General features: G+C 43.1%; 2 protein-coding genes across 7 annotated transcripts; both read left to right on the top strand.

The window, feature by feature from the left end:
• The first annotated feature begins 383 nt into the window (after positions 1-383).
• On the top strand, positions 384-5,450 carry fam76b (family with sequence similarity 76 member B). 2 transcript variants are annotated; one of them, XM_041052242.1, is made up of 10 exons: positions 384-886; positions 1,880-1,944; positions 2,059-2,113; positions 2,255-2,410; positions 2,499-2,683; positions 2,837-2,887; positions 2,993-3,070; positions 3,165-3,300; positions 3,407-3,508; positions 4,304-5,450. In XM_041052242.1, the coding sequence occupies exons 1-10, from the start codon at positions 800-802 to the stop codon at positions 4,391-4,393; spliced, it is 1,005 nt and encodes a 334-aa protein (XP_040908176.1). In that variant the 5' UTR covers positions 384-799; the 3' UTR covers positions 4,394-5,450. The 2 variants fall into 2 exon arrangements, with proteins under 2 accessions (XP_040908176.1, XP_040908177.1); XM_041052243.1 differs by having other exon boundaries at positions 3,168-3,300.
• A 911-nt stretch (positions 5,451-6,361) lies between these two features.
• Positions 6,362-20,236, top strand: taf1 (TAF1 RNA polymerase II, TATA box binding protein (TBP)-associated factor). 5 transcript variants are annotated; one of them, XM_041051514.1, is made up of 41 exons: positions 6,362-6,670; positions 7,575-7,689; positions 7,885-8,008; positions 8,087-8,203; positions 8,336-8,458; positions 8,759-9,000; positions 9,146-9,361; positions 9,476-9,718; positions 9,804-10,056; positions 10,182-10,289; positions 10,375-10,542; positions 10,676-10,803; positions 11,092-11,199; positions 11,331-11,504; positions 11,606-11,779; positions 12,068-12,172; positions 12,279-12,479; positions 12,564-12,705; positions 13,131-13,261; positions 13,341-13,421; positions 13,534-13,683; positions 13,774-13,893; positions 14,188-14,363; positions 14,453-14,685; positions 14,793-15,000; positions 15,228-15,393; positions 15,609-15,820; positions 15,955-16,063; positions 16,152-16,250; positions 16,360-16,537; positions 16,672-16,739; positions 16,844-16,966; positions 17,099-17,191; positions 17,319-17,403; positions 17,528-17,595; positions 17,779-17,895; positions 18,261-18,368; positions 18,596-18,691; positions 18,876-19,104; positions 19,370-19,541; positions 19,662-20,236. In XM_041051514.1, the coding sequence occupies exons 2-41, from the start codon at positions 7,576-7,578 to the stop codon at positions 19,882-19,884; spliced, it is 5,985 nt and encodes a 1,994-aa protein (XP_040907448.1). In that variant the 5' UTR covers positions 6,362-6,670; position 7,575; the 3' UTR covers positions 19,885-20,236. The 5 variants fall into 5 exon arrangements, with proteins under 5 accessions (XP_040907448.1, XP_040907444.1, XP_040907445.1 ...); XM_041051510.1 differs by lacking the exon at positions 18,261-18,368 and having other exon boundaries at positions 15,228-15,399; XM_041051511.1 differs by lacking the exon at positions 18,261-18,368 and having other exon boundaries at positions 15,228-15,399; positions 16,847-16,966.
• The last annotated feature ends 547 nt before the right edge of the window (positions 20,237-20,783 follow it).

A 20,783-nucleotide genomic window follows, 5' to 3' on the forward strand; every position in this document is an offset into this window, starting at 1 on the left:
AATATTTTTCTAAAATCTGAGAATTAGCAGACTTCAAAAGAACATGAATGGTTTCCACTTGAAAAACTTTAGCCTGACACTGATGACCCACATTTAAAAGACCCTCACAAGGCACCAGGGTTGGAATAATAACACTAGAGTCCACATTACTGTTTGACTTAAGTGTAAATTACTGCAGTGGTTAATTTAGCAATCAAACTATTTAAAAGTCTGTGACATGATTTGGATTAGACGAGCTGAGGACGAGCGGTGCTGAGTGGTCGCAGACAGGTGATTGGCTCGGAGCATTTCAAACTGTGAATCCCGCGGAAGGATGTAGTGTCGCGATAGGTTTCCTTTCTTCTTCTCGAGCCCGTCGGCTACTTCCGGTTACATGACGACGAGACGACGGCGTTGATACAAAAAGAGAGAAGGAAAACAGGAAAATACCTTTCTTGGCGAGAACAGTGGAAACTTGATATAAATATCCAGATCTACGCTGACGGTTTGTTTATGTGGCGGCGCAACTAACGATCTAACTCAAGTCAGCCGGGTCGGATAACGTGTGAGCGGTGAAAGCTCCGAGATATTTGGAGTTTATTGTTCTTCGCCTGCTCCCTCCAGCTAAGCTATTTCAGTGCTGCCCTACGCTGCCTAGCACAGCCAGCTAACGTTAGCTAACGCTGGATGCCAACACTGTGTGTGCTCGTAGGTCTCAATTAGCGAGCGGCAAGAAAGGAAACGGCGCCGTTAATCCGTTCACTTTGCACCTGGACTCCGCTGCACCTTCTTCTAGCTCGGTGACATTAGTTGGGCGAGAATGGCAACATCGGCTCTGTACGCCTGTACGAAGTGTAACCAGCGGTATCCTTTCGAGGAGCTGTCGCAGGGCCAGCAGCTGTGCAAGGTTTGGGAGTGACTGTAAACACAAACAACACGGGGCTTTAAGAGTGTGCCGAGTCTTGTGTTTTATTATTATTATTATGTATTGTTTTTTATTTCTTTTTGGCGTCATGGTGGTGATGGTGTTACCACAGGCAGCAAGTTAGTCAGGCTCGTGTTATGTAACAGCTTTTATCTTTCCAACCTGGACACGCTAATACAGTCACTGCAACTCTTGTTAACAACTTGTTATCATCCTGCACGCTGTTTATTAAAGAGCAATGGCACGTGCATGCTCTGTAATTACCAGTCAGATATTTATCCATGAGGCAGTGTAAGAAGCATTATCCTCAAATACTGACACTGATGGACATATTTGCCAACTTGTTGCTCTAGTGGATCTTCACAGTTGTTAAAGTTGCAGTGTGCAGCTGAGGAACATTTTTTTTTTTTTCTGTAAGAGATAAGTGTTGTAATGAAGGAAGTCAACCATGGAGTTTTCTGCTCCCACCAGTAATTACTTGACAGTCAGTTTGCACTGATTCATATTTGTTTATAAAAGCAGGGAAGGCAGGCAAATCGTTGTTCTGCACTTCAGAAATCCTGTTTTCTCCCTGAATATGCAGAGAAGTTTTCTCTGAACAGGATTGTTAAAGCACAAGGTTGGCCAACGAACACCATAATGCAGCTGCAGTTTGATTTCGTTGTTAAGGATTTTTAAATACTCGATAATGCCAGCTGAAGATTTATGTGCTTATTTACCCCACATTGCCAAGGCCTACTTTGAAAATGAGCTGGGTTGATACAATTACAATACATGGTAGCCTTTGCTTCTTGAATACACCCAAATTGTCAGGAGCTGGTATTTCCACAGATGTTGTGTCCAACAGTTGTTACACAACAAACAACGCAAAGGGCGGGCTTGTTTTTCTAAAGTTCCCATTGAACATCATATAATAAAATTTGTCATCTTTTGCAAGCAGAGGCTCATGAACATTTATTTGTTTTGTTACCACAGGAGTGTCGCATCGCGCACCCAATAGTGAAGTGCACATACTGCAGATCTGAATTTCAGCAGGAAAGGTGAGACATGTGCACCTAATGATGAAGTTCAGCTTTTCTTTGTGTGACATAACTAATTTCTTTGAATTTTATGTCATTTGGTTTGGATGTAAATCCTGTTCTTGTTCTTTACAGCAAAACCAATACAATCTGCAAGAAATGTGCCCAGAATGTCAAACAGTTTGGAACCGTAAGTCACAAGTTTCTCCTTCTTTTTTCTTGAAGAACTCCAGTTGAATTTAGTGATACAAGTTGCACTTATTGTGCATTTGTTTAAAGTTGTGTTAGGTATCAATATATTTTTACCTTTGTCTTCTGTCTGCCTTCACAGCCCAAACCCTGCCAGTACTGTAACATCATTGCAGCTTTTATTGGGACAAAGTGCCAGCGTTGTACTAACTCAGAGAAGAAATATGGACCTCCACAGACCTGTGAACAGTGCAAACAGCAATGCGCCTTTGACCGCAAGGAGGAAGGCAGGAGAAAGGTATAAACCTGGCGCACAAACAGCCTGATTATAAAGCCAGTGTGTAACAGTGAGTCTTATGAGCTGGTGTGTCCTACCTATCTTACAGGTGGATGGGAAACTGCTGTGTTGGCTCTGTACTCTGTCCTACCGCCGTGTCCTGCAGAAGACCAAGGAGCAGAGGAAGGGCTTCGGCTCTTCCAACTCCTCGTCCCTGAACGAGAAAGACCACCACTCCAGATCACACCATCATCACCACCACCACCAACACAGACACAGCAGTTCTCACCACAAGTACGTCCTCTAATGTGTCACTTCTCCCTCCTGCAGTTCCATCACCAGGCTCCTCAGTCAAGCCATTGATTTTTTTTACACAGAGTAGTGAAAAAATAAGATTTGCCCGTCTGTTGTATGCTGTTATTTGCTAAGCTTACTAATCTTTCACAGACTGAGTGGGAGCTTGAGTCCTGAGCAGGAGCAGGGACTGTGGAAACAGAGGTAAAACTTTCCTGCTCATTTCACCCACAAAATGTACCTGAGAAAACTGTGTTGATTAAAATGTTTAGGCCCAGACCGTACATTACCATCTGATTTTCTGTCCAGCCATAAATCGTCTTCAATCCAGAAGGAGACTCCAAAGAAGAAACCAAAACTGGAGATGAAGCCATCCAATGGGGACAGGTATGATATGCGTTTTAACTGTTTGAGAAAAGATTTTCTCCCACATGTTGACCAACTCAGCACTAGGCTCACACTCTTTCCTTTCTCCCATCAGTAGTTCCATCACCCAGTCGATGGATTCTGGAGGAACGGACAATTTCATTCTCATCAGCCAGCTGAAAGAGGAGGTGATGTCACTGAAGAGACTTCTGCAACAAAGGGATCAGACCATCCTAGAGAAGGACCGAAAGGTAGGTCGTCATCACTGCCCAACCTCCAGCTCTAATGAGTCAATACCGCATCACTTGTTGGTTGCTTGGGTTTGCTTGACGCATGGATTCTGAAACTCTCCTCTAGCTTACGGAGCTCAAAGCGGACTTTCAGTACCAGGAATCAAACATGAGAGTGAAGATGAACCAAATGGAGAAATCGCACAAGGAGGCTATGGAGCAGCAGCAGGTAGGAAACCACATATACATACACATTAGGAGGTGTGGTGATATAGTCATTACTTAAGTATGTTTTTCATTTCAATTCAGTCCAGAACTCTGCTGAGTTGAAATAACCTTAAGCAAAACAAGTCACTAGTAACTCAGTAACTCCCATGCACCTGGCAGGACAGTGCATGGCAGTGGACGCCCCATTCTGCTCCCATTTTGGCGACTAAACAGTGAGATTACAGTAGTTTTCTGCCATTATGTCATCATGTCAGGTTAAAGCATTTATCATTATTGGCAAATAATTACTAAAAATATGAGCAGCATCTAGACCTATATCACAATTTTGCTCCATATATGAGCCAGTGTGATACATGGATGATTCACTTGTTGCATAAGTTGGCAGTCTGTTGCTATGGATGCGGTGGGTGCATCAGCTGACCTATTTCCTGTCAAACTCTGGAGATGTTAACTTTTTTATTAGGTATTTGTTTTGTGGGTGTGAATCTGTGGCTGATGTGCTCCTTATGTTCGATGCACCACACATGTTCTCATCAGTACAGCCTGTGGAGTTGAAGGTAGCCCATGTGCGGCGAAAACCCTTTAGTTTGCAACATCTGCAAGAACAATGAGTAAGTGATGGAAAAAGATGCTTTGAAACCAGCTAGCGTGTTTGCAGCAAATGTAAACACAATAAAGATTTCAGGTAAATCGCCTTGTACGCATGCATTGTGATTTTACAAATTCTTCCTCTGAGGTGTTAAAACTTGTAACCGTGCGTCTAATTCCTAACACAGTTAAACATTTGTTTCCACAGGCCAAGAACAGGGAGCTGATGAAACAAGTGGCTGCTCTCTCTAAAGGAAAAAAGTTTGACCGGACAGGAAGTTCACTGCTGTTGCCCTAACAATAGGCCAGCCAGCGGGTAACAACACAGAGCGGCTTCATTGTTGTAACACTGTGAAAGTCTCCCTCCTGTGTTTCCTCATTGCCATCAACATTGATTACTTCTTAATTGGTAAAGCCAGAGACCATGTTGTACATGGAGATCAATTGTTGAAACAAAGAAACGTTTCTCTAAATGTCGACATATTTTAGATATTTTATGACGACTTTTCCACTGGATCATAGGATGTGACTTTGGATGGAGTGGAGGATGGAGCCCTCGTTTTTAACACTGCCGGGCCAAAACAAAAAGCATGGTGTGCATATGTGGATAGCATTCTGTCGACTCAGTGTATCCACTTAATTTTTATGGATGTCATGCAATTTATTTATTCAACTGTATTTCTTAGCTTTTTTATTTCCTCACAACATACTAAGAGAACATCCCACATTTTGGGGTTTTCTTCAATAGCAATTAGTTATATTTTTCTAAATGGATGCGATTGTGGAAGACAAGTTCTCCTTAATGGAGACCCTGCGCAACTTTACAATGTATGCAAATGAGAGAAAGGTGACCACTGAGCTGCTGCTCAACAGCAGAGAACTCTCTCTGTAACAATTCATAAAACAACCAATGAACACTTTGAAAGGCTGTCTGATAGAGAGACACCTCTTGGCTGCCCTCTTTCTCACTGTGTGACAGCTGTAGTACTTTGCTGTTTCTCTTTAGTGGAACGATTGTAATACTGCATGATTTTACTGCCAGATACCGGATGGCATTGTGGTCACACTTCTTTTTTTTCCTCCCCTCTTTTAATTAGTTTTTTAAGAATCACTTGTAAATGTATTACTGGGGTCAGCCATTGTATTTAAACTATTGCTTGTATCTGTTCTAGTGAGTACAGTATGTGTATGGTAAGGCCAGTTGAAATTAACATGTCTGTAGAAGATGCTTTTTAAAGGAACACACCTTTCACCTTGCATTATTGGGCTGGTTTCATACTGTGGCGTCCAGGATCACTTTTGTACTTTTTTCCAAACCAAGTGTTTTAAAACTATTAAAACTGGCTAAACTGTTACTTTGTTTGTTTTTTATCAGCCGTATAGCTGTTTAACTTTTAGAAGCTCGGGACTGTACCTCTATAGTTATTATGTATGTATTATTTTACATTACATCCTGTCATGTGAATGTGCTTAAAGAGTGGATTTAAAATGGTAAAAATCAACCCTGGTAAGTCAGATTCTGAGATTGATTCTGAATCCTGTTGACCAGTGGGAAACTCTAGAGTGAATGGGATCAAGCATGTACACATACTGTGCTTGGCTTGTAAAGGTCTGGTAATTTTATCATCTTTCAAACACACAATATACTCTCATTCTTACCATTTATTTGTTAAAGCGTGGAATTTACTGACCAAAATAATGGCCAAAGTTAAATCCACAGCTGGTGCTCTCCAGGCTCTATGATAGAAGTCCTTAGCCCTGACCATACACAGTTTATGGCTCTGACACACAAAAAGGAAGCAAGAAATGTGCAGAGTAAGAAACACAATGTGTTTAATTATATGCAAATGTGTGAAATCATTCACTGGACATTAAACAAACTTACTCAGCTAAGGTTAGCTGCATCAAACCGTATCAAGGCTAGAAGAGAAAATACAGTTTAAAATCCCCTTTCAGGCCATTGTTCAGTTTTAAACCCCTTAGAATTTCTTTCATCATACATCACATTGGTTTTATCTTTCTTATCCTATGATTTTGGTTTTATGCTGCTGCCCTGGGTGAAGCACTTTGTAATTTGGCTTGATAGGGGACAAAAATCACTAAATTGAATGCAGGTGTATGAAAGTGAATGTTTATGTATATATTCCTCAATAATAGTGTTTTGATAGTATTTAACTTCGTTTCCATTTTCTAACGTCACGGGAAGTACCTGAACGCGTCATGTTGTTCATCCGGGTCACTTGGACTTTCCGCGGCTAGCTAGCTACGAACAGTCTGCGGTCTGCTGCTGTGTGTGATACACACAAATAAAAACAAGGTTTATGCCGAACCAGGGTGTGTTCCGTTGTTTTAGATACGTTTGTGTGTTTTTTTCTTTTGACCTCACAAAGCAGACGGTGACACAAGGGGAAATATGTTTGCGAAATAGATTTTAGTAAACGTATTACAAGTTAATTTAGCTAACACTGAGCTAACTTATTTTGATAGCAGGTTAGCTACATGTACTTAGCATTCAGTAGATATATCAAGCTGGATAAACCCCAAGCTTACTAAATCCGAGGAGAAGTCACGCAAGGTACGTGTATGTTGCATCTATGCAATTTCTGGTATTTGGTCTTCACCATATAACGCTAGCTAGTGAGCTAGCTAACTTCAAGGAACGTAAATTGCGCAGCAGTTCATTGCAGCGCAGCTAATGTTAACGCTATCGGGGTTATTTGTTACAAATCTCGTGGTCTAAATTGGTAGCGAAGAAGTTTATTATCCCAGGACTTTGTAATGAGAAAAAGAACATGAATAACTCAACAGGCAGTAACGTTAGCTACTCAACAGTTAACTAACGTACTGTTACAATGTTAGCTACAATGCTCGCCCATTATGTTGATGCAGAAATAAACGAAATGAAACAGTCAAAAAGCAGCTCAACAGTACTAAATAAAGACATCCGCTGTTCAGCAGCAATACTGATTGATTTACTGATATTGCGTATGATTCATGAGTTTTCATGAATTTGGCTGAAACTGAGCACAGAGGGCTCCTGTGGACCTCTGCATTCACCCTGTTGCTTCTGTCAGCTGTGGAATGATAGTTATTACAGAACCACCATGTTTGACAAATGAGGTGGTGGCCTTAGGTCATGAGTGATCTTCCAGTCACCTACAAGATTTGTGCTCCTCAGCCTACAAGGTCATTTGTCCCCTCATATTGACACACATACACACAAATGTATATGTGTGCGTGTGTGCATATATATATATGTATAATCTATTGTTTTCCAAGCAAATATTTAAACCGTTGTTTAGCCAAGTCAGATGAAACATAGACAGCAAAAAATAATAACTTGTCTGTGATGAAATTCAATATGGATGCGTTACTCTTGCGAGATCATTTAGGAATCACTGTGATGCCTCTGTAATGTTGCAAGTAAGTTAGGATAAGAAGACAATGTTAAGTCAATGTTTCGTCTCTCCACCTTTCAGGATGTCGGATTCTGACAGTGACGAGGACCAAGATCGCCCTTTCTCTCTAACTGGTTTCCTTTTTGGAAACATCAACGAAGATGGACAGCTAGAGGATGACAGTGTTCTGGACAATGTGGGTGTTTTAAAGATACTTTTCTACTGCAACATTTAAGACTCATTTTTAAGTAGTGGTACTTTGCATAGCACTTAAACTAAGATTATACATTTTGGTGGAAATTATATACAGCGTACTATTTTCAATGATTAACTGCTCAAAGCTGCTTATTGCAATGTTCTGTTCTGTTTCTACCCTCTCTCTTTACCCCAGGAGTCCAAAAAGCATCTGGCTGGTTTAGGTACTCTGGGTCTGGGCTCACTCATAACAGAGATTACTGCTAATGAAGATGACGATCAAGAGGAAAACAGAGACTCTGGTAGTGTGGACGCAGAAGGTGAATATAGGAAGAACTGTGCATTAATGTAGCCTGAAACGAGATGGAGTAACATTTTTGATATTTTGCCTCATCCAGGTTGGGTGAAAAGCACTGATGATGCAGTTGATTACTCTGACATCAGTGAGGTTGCTGAGGATGAGACAAAGAAGTACCGCCAGGCCATGGGGTCTTTGCAGCCCAACAGGAAAACAGGTGATTATATTACATCTCCCAAGAGTCACATTGATTTTAGTTTTAGATATTTTACAAATGTTACATACTTTTTGACTTTGTTTATTCTTTTATTTACATTAATGTAAACGTTTTGATATTCCTTGATCCTAGATGATGAGGATGACTATGATGCCGACTGTGAGGACATTGATTCTAAGCTTATGCCTCCTCCACCACCACCAAGTCTTCCTACATCTGCCAAGAAAGATGAGCCGTCCTCTCAGAGCACAAATGGTAAGGACTTGTTTACTCATAATTAGTCCCTGGAGCGAAACTGTGTTTGGATTAGCTTCCTCCACAGAGATTTGAGCTGTTTACTGAGCTGTAACTCTGGAGTGTGTAAGGAAATTACTTTTCTAAGGGTACCTCATGAGGGTCAGAGATTTAGTTGCCTCTGAAGACGAGATCTTATACTTGATTATGAAATAAATTCAATAGCAATTCAGGCTACGTTTAAGTATTTTAGATCACAAATACCCGATGATGAGGTTTGTCTCTTCTGCTGCTGTGTTGTGTCACTGTCGTTCCTTGTAGTCGGGGAAGAGGGTGATGGCATCATCCTGCCCTCCATTATTGCGCCATCCTCTACGGGTGATAAGGTGGACTTCAGCAGCTCCTCAGACTCTGAGTCAGAAACTGATCGTCCCTGCCAGGGCTCTGGAGCTGGAGGATCCCCAGACCACCTCAATCTCCCTCTTGCTGGCATCATGCAGAAAGATGCTGCCAAAGCACTGCCAAGTGTCACAGAGCTGTTCCCAGAGTTTAGGCCTGGAAGGGTAAAGCATCTTTACAGGCTCTGTACTGATCTGAACTTTATCATTGCTACTAAATAGGCTTACTATATACTAATGGCTTATTTTATCATCATCATTTTAAAATCAAGGAGTGCACTGACATCCGTTGTCTTGGCTGCAATATTAGGTGCTTAGGTTCTTACGGCTGTTTGGTCCTGGAAAGAGCATGCCATCAGTTTGGAGGAGTGCCCGCAGGAAGAAGAAGCGAAAGCACCGTGACCCTCAGCCTGGGACGCCTCCTCCAGAGGGAGAGCCCACAGAGCAAAGCCAGGACAAGAAGTCAGGATGGATTTATGAGTATGCCGCCCCTCCACCCCCAGAGCAGTGTCTCTCTGATGATGAGGTAAATCTTTGTATGTTACAGGCTATAACAGGCTCTCATAATGTCACCTAGTAGTAGTCTGACACTATATGATTGTATTATATAGTAGTTCACATGCTTTTCTGTGTTACCCAGATAACCATGATGGCTCCAGTAGAATCTAAGTTCTCACAAACTTGTGGCGATGGGGACAAGGAGACAGAGTCTCGACCTAAAGTAGCAGAATGGCGATATGGTCCAGCCCAGCTGTGGTACGACATGCTAGGTGTCCCAGAGGATGGAAGCAGTTTCAACTATGGGTTCAAGCTAAAAGAACATCAGTCCAGTGAGTCTCCGAAGCCAGACACACCTAAAGAAATAACAGAGACTGCTCAAGAGGTACGTGGACATCTGTAGCTGTAATAGTGAAATTATACTTGGTATAATTTCTTTTTTACTGATATTGTATATAATATATCTCTAGCTCCAGAGGCTGGGTGACGATGACGACAACGACGACGATGGCGATGATGATGATAATGATAATAGAAATAAAGGCAAAGCATCCCTTGAAGATGAGCTCTTCCTGATGGTCACTCAGCTGCAATGGGAGGATGATATTATCTGGAATGGGGAGGACGTTAAACACAAAGGCACAAAGACTCAGCGAGCCAGCCTGGCAGGATGGCTTCCCTCTAGCATGACCCGCAATGCCAATGCTTATAATGCTCAGCAGGGTAAGATGCCGGGAAAAAAACAGAAGTAATTGTAAAATTGCTATTAGTGATAAGTGGTGGTGAAGCACCCCACTGTAAGATTTAATGTGTGTAAAAGGACTACGTTAATCTGTTAAATCTTCCAGGTCTGACAAGAAGTAATTCGCAGTTGGTGCCACCTACTCCTCCACCCATGCCCAAAGCTTCTTCAGTCTCTGCCTCCAAGCGGGAAAAAAACAGCCACGATAATCAAGGTGAGTTTATTTTTAGGTCACAATACAAATAATAGATTCACCAGACCTTTATATCTCAAGTTCATTTGTTTCTTCTCCTCCACAGCCTCTCAGGAAGAAGACTGTCCCTGGTTCTCCATTTTTCCCATTGACAATGAAGAGTTAGTGTACGGACGCTGGGAAGACTGCATTATCTGGGATGACCAGGAGATGGATCACATACTCACACCACCTGTTCTTACACTGGATCCTAATGATGAGAATATCATTCTCGGTAAATTAAAAAAAAATCATGTCATCAGATTACATGTTCACTTCTGTTCTTCTTTGTTCAAAAATAACAACATCTTACCCTCAGTTTATTTATAGTCTGCTTATGTTGACACCTCCAAAACCGTCTCTTGTAGAGATTCCTGATGAAAAGGAGGAAACAACATCCCATTCCCCATCAAAGGAAAATAAGAAGGAAACGGCAATCAAAAAGAGCCGCATCCTGCTGGGCAAGACTGGGGTGATAAAAGATGAGCCACAGCAGGTATGTTGCCTCATCAGAGCAGGGGGAGGAACATGTTTGATTATGAGAAATGACAGATAAAAAGCTGTGCTTCTCCAGTGGAGATGTGATGTGGGTCATTTGGAGCAGGAAATAGTAAAATATGTCTCTAATAAGGAAGATCAAGGCTACATAATGGAGGAGCAGATAGGATTGCGTCTGACACTACAAAACTGTTGTCTAAGCACCATCACGTGTGAGCAGTAACTACAGAATTTTGGTTTGAATGACATTATATTCAGTGGGAAAATTTCCTTTCTCTCGTCTCAGAACATGTCCCAGCCTGAAGTGAAGGACCCCTGGAACCTCTCTAACGACGAGTTCTACTATCCCAAACAGCAGGGCCTGAGGGGGACCTTTGGTGGAAACATCATACAGGTAAACAGTGGCCCACAAAAATAAACATCATGAAAGAATTATGACAAATCATATAGACACAGAGCCATAAGCTGAAACCAGTCGACATGTAGAAAGTTATGTAACATGTTTAACCTTTGTTTTCTTAACAGCACTCCATCCCGGCACTGGAGCTGAGGCAGCCCTTCTTCCCCACTCACATGGGGCCCATGAAGCTGCGCCAGTTCCATCGACCGACTCTGAAGAAGTACTCATTTGGAGCCTTGGCTCAGCCGGGTCCCCATGCTGTCCAGCCACTGCTGAAACACATTAAGAAGAAGGCCAAGGTGGAGCCCTGCTCAGAACAAGCATTATTAGTCTTTGAACATACAGATAACCCCTTTTTTGTGTTAACATCAGTGGTGTACATGTTAATGTTTCTGTATAGATGCGAGAGCAAGAACGGCAGGCATCAGGAGGAGGAGACATGTTCTTCATGAGGACACCACAGGACTTGACAGGCAAAGATGGAGATCTGATCTTGGCAGAATACAGTGAAGAATATGCCCCTCTCATCATGCAAGTCGGCATGGCCACTAAGATCAAAAACTACTACAAAAGGGTGAGTCTAGTGTTTGTTTTCCCATTTCTCTCATGACTGTGCATAGGTTTCTGAAAGCATTTTCTAAACTTAAGAACCCTGAGTTTGTTTTTGTTAGCCAAGAAATGCAAACTTGTATACATATAGGTGTGATTGTTCATTATTTCAGTTTGCAGAATTGTTGTGTTTTTAATTCTGGTGTTAATTTCGGATCCTCACATTCATTCAGTTCAAAATGTTGCACTTGTAGTATGTTTTGTTGTAAAGAGTTGTTGAACTACATCATGGCATCGTTACTGTATTCTTCAGAAACCTGGAAAGGATCCTGGAGCACCTGACTGTAAATATGGAGAGACTGTGTACTGCCACACGTCCCCTTTCCTGGGTTCTCTCCATCCTGGACAGCTGCTCCAGGTCAGCACCATCACAGTCAAAGATGCAATATCCAGATAAGGTGAACATATAAAGGAACTGTGGTCTGTTAACGTGGCAAGCTGCGATACGTTTTTTTTTCTTGTAGGCATTTGAAAACAACCTTTTCCGTGCTCCAATCTACCTGCACAAGATGCCAGAGACTGATTTCTTGGTTCTACGAACGCGTCATGGCTACTACATCAGAGAGATAGTGGACATTTTTGTGGTTGGCCAGGAGTGCCCTTTGTTTGAGGTTCCTGGGCCCAACTCAAAACGAGCCAACACCCACATCAGAGACTTCCTTCAGGTATGTTTAATTTACTGGCCTCCCTCGCAGAACCTTCAGCTCTTGTTGCTGCAAATGCTGAACTGTCACATCTGTTTTCTGTAGGTGTTCATTTACCGCCTGTTCTGGAAGAGCAAGGATCGTCCCCGGAGAATCCGCATGGAGGACATAAAGAAAGCTTTTCCTTCACACTCAGAGAGCAGCATCAGGAAACGACTCAAACTCTGTGCTGACTTCAAACGTACAGGTAGACCTCGCACCTTCATTAACTCTGCCCCCTGTGTCTTCGCCGGTCAGAGATCATCATCATCATTTGCTGGACTAACCTAACCCAGTTTTTTTTTATATCAGGGCAGTGTTGAGGTTATAAAGAGATACTGTTCTGTTTGAAGCCACATGAGCTCAATAGTGTGTGTTTGCCTTGAACTGACAGACAGGAGTCTGAGCAGGGAAAGAGCTTTTTACAACTACTATGGATTTTATCTTAGAGGTAAGATGTAGTCCAAGGACAGCACAAGGACACAAGACACAAATGTTCAGTATTTACATCAGTAAATCAAATCAAAGGTTTTCTACTGTGTGCCTACAATACAAATACTGGAAACTTTGACTGTACAATATGATCAAGAGTAAGATGGCAAGTAAGAGAAAATTGCCTTGTCCTCACGGCAGGGATGGACTCTAACTGGTGGGTGCTGAAGCCTGATTTCAGACTGCCTACCGAAGAAGAGATCAGAGCTATGGTGTCTCCAGAGCAGTGCTGTGCTTACTATAGCATGCTGGTGGCAGAGCAGAGGCTCAAGGTAACTAACTTCATTCAGATGGTCAACACAAGTTAGCATTGTGTCCACGGCTTCACTGTAAGTTACTTTACTCGTTTAGGATGCTGGATATGGTGAGAAGTCCTTCTTTGCTCCAGAGGAAGAGAACGAAGAGGACTTTCAGATGAAGATTGACGATGAGGTACTGATCCAAGTCCTTCCTAGTAATGATGTCAAGTGATCCATACTTACAGACAGAACAGAACAGCTTTCCAGACTTGCACCAAGCTGATCCTGTCTCACACGTCACACAGGTGCGGACGGCTCCATGGAACACAACAAGAGCCTTCATTTCTGCCATGAAGGGGAAATGCCTGCTGGAGGTTACAGGTGTGGCTGATCCTACAGGCTGTGGAGAGGGTTTCTCCTACGTGAAAGTCCCCAACAAGCCTACTCAACAGAAGGTCTGACTATCAAAAGTGAAATCTGACTCTCCACGTTCTGCCTTGTGTACCTATGGTGGGTGAAAACTTTGATTCTGTGTGGGTTTTCAGGATGACAAAGAGCCACAGCCTGTCAAGAAGACAGTGACGGGGACTGATGCCGACCTGAGGAGACTCTCACTGAAGAATGCCAAGCAGCTGCTGCGCAAGTTTGGTGTACCAGAGGAAGAAGTAAGAACATGGCGATATGCAAACACATGAAAATGGTCTAGGGATTGAAGAGAAAGTCCCATAATAAGAAATTCCCAGGTTTGATCTGCAGTGTGCTAATCACTTAAGCTTGTCCATTCTCCTGTGTTTTATTTACTGTAATTAGAACACTTGCAAAATCTCTGCATGCAGATCAGGTTTATTATGGTTTTTGGAGATTTGTTTATTACGGTGACAAATGTAAGAACAGCATGAGATTTTACTTTCTCACCTTTAAGGCCTATGAGAGTCATTGTGTGTTTGTTTGTGTGTTAGATCAAGAAGCTCTCTCGTTGGGAGGTGATTGACGTGGTGAGGACCATGTCCACAGAGCAAGCACGTTCAGGCGAGGGACCCATGAGTAAGTTTGCCAGAGGCTCTCGCTTCTCTGTTGCTGAGCACCAGGAGCGCTACAAGGAAGAGTGCCAGAGGATCTTCGACCTGCAGAACAAGTGAGACTTTTTTTTGGAGCTGTGTATGTTATTAAAAATTCTGTCCGAGGACACTTGGAATCATTTTCCTTGTCGCACGCCCACCACAGGGTGTTAGAATCGACAGAGGTGCTCTCCACGGACACAGACAGCAGCTCAGCAGAGGACAGTGACTTTGAGGAGATGGGGAAGAACATTGAGAACATGCTGCAAAACAAGAAGACCAGCTCCCAGCTTTCCCGTGAGAGGGAAGAGCAGGAGAGGAAGGAGCTGCAGAGGATGCTAATGGGCGAGGAGAGTGACCGTGACAACAAGGGACGCAAGGAGCGGCGCAAAGGCTTGTGTACTTCTCAAATTAAAAAAGATCTTCTGAGGACATAACTGTGGTAGCTGTGTAAACCTGGAAAATGTTATGTCTCACTGTAAACTTTGCTTCTTTTCCCTCTATAGCCAGTTCCTTGTCCACCAGCTCACACAAGGACGACGACACGTCCTCCGTCACAAGCCTCAACTCCTCAGCTACAGGACGGCGACTCAAGATCTATCGCACCTTCAGGGATGAGGACGGCAAGGAATATGTCCGCTGTGAGACAGTACGCAAGGCTGCAGTCATTGATGCATACACCAGGATCAGATCCACCAAAGATGATGAATTCATGTAAGTATCTTTAATTAATGAAATATCCTTTAAGTTTTGCTTGTTTATAGTGTAGCAGTAAACCTGCACGTCAGCATAATGCTGGATTCTCCAATGGAGATTAATGGAGCTTATTAAGAAGAAAGTCTTATATCGTGGAGATGACACTGAAATAGGTCAGTGCCTTCACCACAAACGAACCGGTGAATGTAAAACAGCCACTGCTGTTTTTATCTTTGTGGCTGCAGACGAAAGTTTGCCCTCTTCGATGAGCAGCACAGAGAAGAGATGCGGAAGGAGCGCCGACGTATTCAGGAGCAGCTGAGGAGACTGAAGAGAAACCAAGAGAAGGACAAGATCAAGGGACCCCCAGAGAAGAAGGCCAAGAAGGTCAAAGAGAGACCAGACCTCAAGGTAAAAGTAAGCTTGCCGATTCAGTACTATACCTCTCTCTTTCACCTTTCCTTCTCCAGCTGTTTGGTACCCAGCTAAATGCAAAACTTAGGCCAGTTTGCTTTCTTTTGGCTTAGATATTATTTCAATTCACAGCAGTGTTCTTTCAGCTTTGTTATCATACAGCACAATTGGATTCTTTGTCGTGTTCCTTAATGTTGGCCTCTTTTCCCTAGCTAAAGTGCGGAGCATGTGGAGCCATAGGACACATGAGGACCAACAAGTTCTGCCCACTGTACTATCAGACCAATGCGCCACCTTCTAACCCAGTTGCCATGACAGAGGAGCAGGAGGAGGAGCTGGAAAAGACTGTCATCCACAACGACAACGAGGAACTGATCAAGGTGGAGGGCACAAAGATTGTTCTGGGCAAACAGCTCATTGAGAGGTAGCGGATTGTTCTTATTCTTTCTGCATTTATCAGCTCTTATTGAAAGTGCTGTATTTTCTAAACTCCAGTCCAAGAAGAATTCCTCAAATGTAGTATGTAAGTTTGTAGCCAGTTTTTTTTTTCTCCTACAGTGCTGATGAGGTGCGCAGGAAGTCTTTAGTGCTCAAGTTCCCCAAGCAGCAGCTCCCACCAAAGAAGAAGAGACGTGTAGGCAGCGCTGTGCACTGTGACTACCTCAACGTAAGCAGCGGCGTTGTACAGCTTGTTTTAACACATTTTTGAACCCTGAGTCACTTTAGCTGATCTTTTGCACTGTTTCTGTTTACAGAAACCACACAAGGCCATCCACCGCAGACGCACTGACCCCATGGTGACCTTGTCTTCTGTGCTAGAGAGCATCATCAATGACATGCGGGATCACCCCAACGTAAGATCTGTCAGGAACACACTCATTCACCCCAACATTTGATTGTTCCCTTACACGTCCATCATGACTCTATGGTCTCATCCTTACTACTTTCATCTCTTCTCCACAGACATATCCATTCCACACACCAGTCAATGCCAAGGTTGTGAAGGACTACTATAAGATCATCACTCGGCCCATGGACCTGCAGACGCTGAGGGAGAACGTACGCAAACGCATGTACCCATCGAGGGAGGAATTCCGTGAAGCAGTGGAGCTTATTGTCAAAAACAGCGCCACTTACAACGGTAAAGTTAAAAGAATGAGTTTAACCAACTCTTAGGCTCAAAACTTGACTCGGGTTTTACTGTGGGTTCAGTAAGACTTTTAGTTTAAGCCTATATCAGTGTGTTAAGATGGCTTTCTGTTTCCATTCCACCAGGGGCAAAGCATCCGATAACACAGGTGGCACAGTCCATGCTGGACCTGTGCGATGCTAAACTGAAAGAGGTGAGTGTGAATTTTTTTGTCTTATTTCACATCTTCCTTCCCTTTTGTTTTTTTTTCCCCCACATTAACTGTGAAACTTCTGTATATATTTGTGCTTACCCCAGAAGGAGGACAGGCTGGTGAGGCTGGAGAAAGCCATCAACCCACTGCTGGATGATGATGATCAGGTGGCTTTCTCCTTCATCCTGGACAACATTGTGACCCAGAAAATGATGGTGGTTCCCGATGTGAGTCAGCTCTTCTTAGCACTTCCTTACCACAGTCATTGTTTTTATTTACGTTTTTTGTGCAGGTTGGATATGTTTTAATGCTTAAGGTAAAGATCAGCAGCTCATTCTCACTCCCTCTCCTATCTGTAGTCATGGCCGTTCCATCATCCTGTCAACAAAAAGTTTGTGCCCGACTATTATAAGGTGATTGTAAACCCGATGGATCTGGAGTCCATCCGCAAGGTGAGGGTCACATACAAGGTGGCAACCCTAAAACAAATATACTCAGTTGATATTTTTAATACCAGCAATACAAAGACTTATAGCAAGAAATGTCTCCCTCTGTCTATTTATTTTCATTTTTCTACAGAACATCTCCAAACACAAATACCAGAACCGAGATGCCTTCCTCTCAGACGTCAGTCTCATCCACGCCAACAGTATCAAGTACAATGGTAAGTGTGTTAACATCCCTCTGCAGTCAGTGTCTCTTAAAAACCGTGTGACTAACTTTAAACAGATTTCTGTAGTTTAGTAAAAGTGTTGTTACAGCATAATTAGTTTTTGTGTCTTTCACAGGCTCAGACAGTCCTTACACCAAGACAGCCCTGGACATTGTCAATGTGTGCAAGCAGACCTTGGCAGAGGTATGCCGAGCCCGATTCTTAGTTTGCTGCCTGTGTGTTACGGGGAAGAGTCATGACGATGCAGTTAATTGCATTGGGTTGGGCTATAAAATTTACCACAGCCAAATGTAGACCAGCAGTGTGACTGTGAGCGGGAAAAACAATAAGAAGTGTTGTAATAATCGCCTGTTTTGGTGTTTCCAGTATGATGAGCACTTGACCCAGCTGGAGAAGGACATCTCTACTGCTAAAGAGGCAGCTCTGGATGCAGCAGACTTGGAGAGTCTGGATCCAATGACTCCCGGACCATACACACCACAGGTAGGAGAGCAGCCAGGACTCAGTTTTTATTCACTGACTTGGCAAATGTTAGTTTCCTGGATGTCCTGCTGCACTGAGAGTAGACTTTAGGCCTCTAGCTTTTTGTAACGTGCCACACCAGGTAGTCTAAACTTTTCTATGTGCTGTAGTCTCTTCGCCACACCCTGTAGTGGTCTTCCTGCCCTTGTATTTTTATCACTCGTTCTCTGCACTAACTTTCCTTTCTAGACTTTCACGTTTCCTCTCTGCAATCTAGTTTCTTCACTGTAGTGTCTTCTGTTTCCCAACCTGTTTTTTCTCCTTCGCTCGTGCCGTCTTGTCCTGTCTCTCCGTTTGTGCGTGCCGCTCTGTGTGGTGTTGGCCAGCCTGCTGATCTGTTTGACAGCGGGGCTTCAGGGAGTCTGCCCAGAGAGCCCAGCAGCCTTTTCTCTGAGGGACCTCTAGTGGTTGCTCCAGAGAAGAGAGGGGGGCAGGTATGGAGAGAGACAGAAATAAGGCTTGCAAGCTCATGCCACCTCTCCTCAGACTATCCTCAGAGCACCAAGCTTGTTTACCTGCTTTTTGTACCTCATGTATAAGTTTTTTTCTTGCACAAGAACATTACAGATAACATTACGGTGTAAATGAAAGTCGATATTTTGCCTCTTGCCTTCGATGTTCTGCAAAGGTGGTCTCAGACTTTTCTGATCCTGCTTCTCAGGGACGCCACAGCAGAAGACCTGGGGAGGAAGAGTCAGATGTGGACATCGAAGGCTTTGAGGAGGAAGACGATGGCAAACCGAAGACTCCTGCTCCTGTATGCATACACGCATGTACACTACATGTATACACACATGAAAATGTACCAGATATCAGAATCACCTCCATGTCAGGTCATGGCACTGTAACCATTTAACACTGTCTTATTGAATTTTATCAACATAGTTTGCTTGCTTATGGTTTTCTGATTCGCCTCTCATTTGTCTGACCTGTGTCTTTAGGCAGAGGACGCAGAAGGAGATCTAGAGGACGAAGACGATGAAGAGGAGATGTTGCTTCCGCCTCGCAGACGGGTACACGACCATGAGGATGAAGAGGAGGAGGAAGAAGAAGACGGAGAGGGCGGAAGATCTAACCGACCTGCCCAAGCCAGCGTTCTGTACCAGGACCTGCTCATGTCTGACGGAGAAGATGACGCCAGCGAAGAGGAAGGCGACAACCCTTTCTCCTGTAAGTCCACCTGGAATGGAAACGGGGTCTTTTACAGCAGAATAAAGTCACAGCTCAAGTAAAGAAAGATCTTATGGAGACAGATAAAATAGGGAAAAGTAAACTGATAAATAAAGAAATATATTTGTAATGCACTGAAAATTGAGAATGACAGACAGACAAAATAGTTATTGGACAAGTAAAACAATCACTAATCAGTCTTTGGTGAAAGCCATGTACAGCTCTTTGTGCATTTGTCCTGATGCGTTGTGTGTGTCCCCTCCAGCCATTCACCTGTCGGAGAGCGGCAGCGACTCTGACAGAGAGGTGGACGTGCGACCTCTACCTCCACGGAGAGCTCAAGAGACGGCACGCATGGGTATGGAGCAGGACGAGAGCATGATGTCATACGATGGGGACGGACCAGACGAGCGTCTCATGGAAGACAGCAACGTCAGGTACAGCAAGACCCAGAGTCTTCATAGCAGTCATACTCATTGTTATACTTGAATCACATTGGTGTTGGCGATGTGGGTCTTTAACACATCTTTCCAACTTTCCCTCTCTTTCTGTATCAGTTACGGCAGCTACGAGGAGACAGAGAGCCGCAGTCAGATGCAGCCTTCTAGCATGGGAAACGGAGAAGAATACGGCATCAGCGAGGAGGAGGAGGAAGATGAAGAAGACGAAGCACGGAGGCGAGGCCCAGCCGTGCTCTCCCAGGTCCAACTCAGTGAAGACGAGGAGAGTGAAGAATTCAGATCAATCGGGGGAGACAGCGACATGGATTCTGACAACTAGTTAGTTGTTTTTTTTGTTTTTTGTTTTTTTTTAAATACGCAGTAAAAAGAAAACATTTTAAAATCGAGAAATTGAGATTTCTCAGGTAAATATATTGTACATTTTGTCTTATTCTGTAAATGATCATTTATGTTTATAGCTTCGTACATTTAGGATACAGCACATTGTGAATTTCAATTTGCCTTTTATACGTTGAGTGAATATCGTGAACCATGATGTATCTCGACATTGAAGTGTGTTCAGTTGTTTTTGTACTGTTTGAACTAATTCATATCTTGTGTTCAGCAACCCTGTTGTTTCCACCCTCTCCCAACTTGAAAAACAGAATAAACATGCTGAAGATTAACAAACATCCACTTGAAGCGAAAGATCACAAAATATTTTCCTCTTCCTCCTCTTCTTGTTCATTGAAGTGACACAAGTCTGGTTTTGTGTCATGGTGATCCAGTTAGAGATCAGAGGGTCTCAGGTCCACGTAGTTCAGTTGCAACCAGGTTCATTTGTAGGGAAGAATCAGGAAATCAGACACACCTGACATCATCTTTTTCTTTCTTTTTTAGGATGGTTTTTTTAAACCTAGCTCTGTGTGTCTGCTAATTCTTCTAATCTGCTTTATAGGATGTTAATGGAGTGGATCATGGTGAATGGTTGAGTTTCAGTCAACAGATGTATAAACAAAACTCAAAATAATATGTTCATCAACACAGTGAACAGTAGAGGGAGCTCCACCACCGCACTGCTTTTTTGTAACATGTATCATCTAGACTTGCATGTCCTTGTACATATCAATTCATTATGATAAACAGCTGTGCAATGAGTTCACTCCTTAAACACTTTATTCGTACTCTGTGTTGGGCTTACTGGATCCCATTCAGGCACAAAGAGAAGAAAGGAGATCA

The sequence above is a fragment of the Toxotes jaculatrix genome, chromosome 12 (genome assembly GCF_017976425.1).
Source record: "Toxotes jaculatrix isolate fToxJac2 chromosome 12, fToxJac2.pri, whole genome shotgun sequence".
NCBI lineage: Eukaryota > Metazoa > Chordata > Actinopteri > Toxotidae > Toxotes > Toxotes jaculatrix.

Excerpts from the sequence above, each read along its gene's own strand:
- fam76b (XM_041052242.1), top strand. The coding sequence starts at position 800 with ATGGCAACATCGGCTCTGTACGCCTGTACGAAGTGTAACCAGCGGTAT. Across the intron at positions 887-1,879 it reads AGGGCCAGCAGCTGTGCAAG|GAGTGTCGCATCGCGCACCC; the intron begins GTTTGGGAGTGA and ends TTGTTACCACAG. Across the intron at positions 2,684-2,836 it reads CACAGCAGTTCTCACCACAA|ACTGAGTGGGAGCTTGAGTC; the intron begins GTACGTCCTCTA and ends AATCTTTCACAG.
- taf1 (XM_041051514.1), top strand. The coding sequence starts at position 7,576 with ATGTCGGATTCTGACAGTGACGAGGACCAAGATCGCCCTTTCTCTCTA. Across the intron at positions 9,001-9,145 it reads CAGAGTTTAGGCCTGGAAGG|GTGCTTAGGTTCTTACGGCT; the intron begins GTAAAGCATCTT and ends CTGCAATATTAG. Across the intron at positions 15,821-15,954 it reads GGCAAACAGCTCATTGAGAG|TGCTGATGAGGTGCGCAGGA; the intron begins GTAGCGGATTGT and ends TTTCTCCTACAG.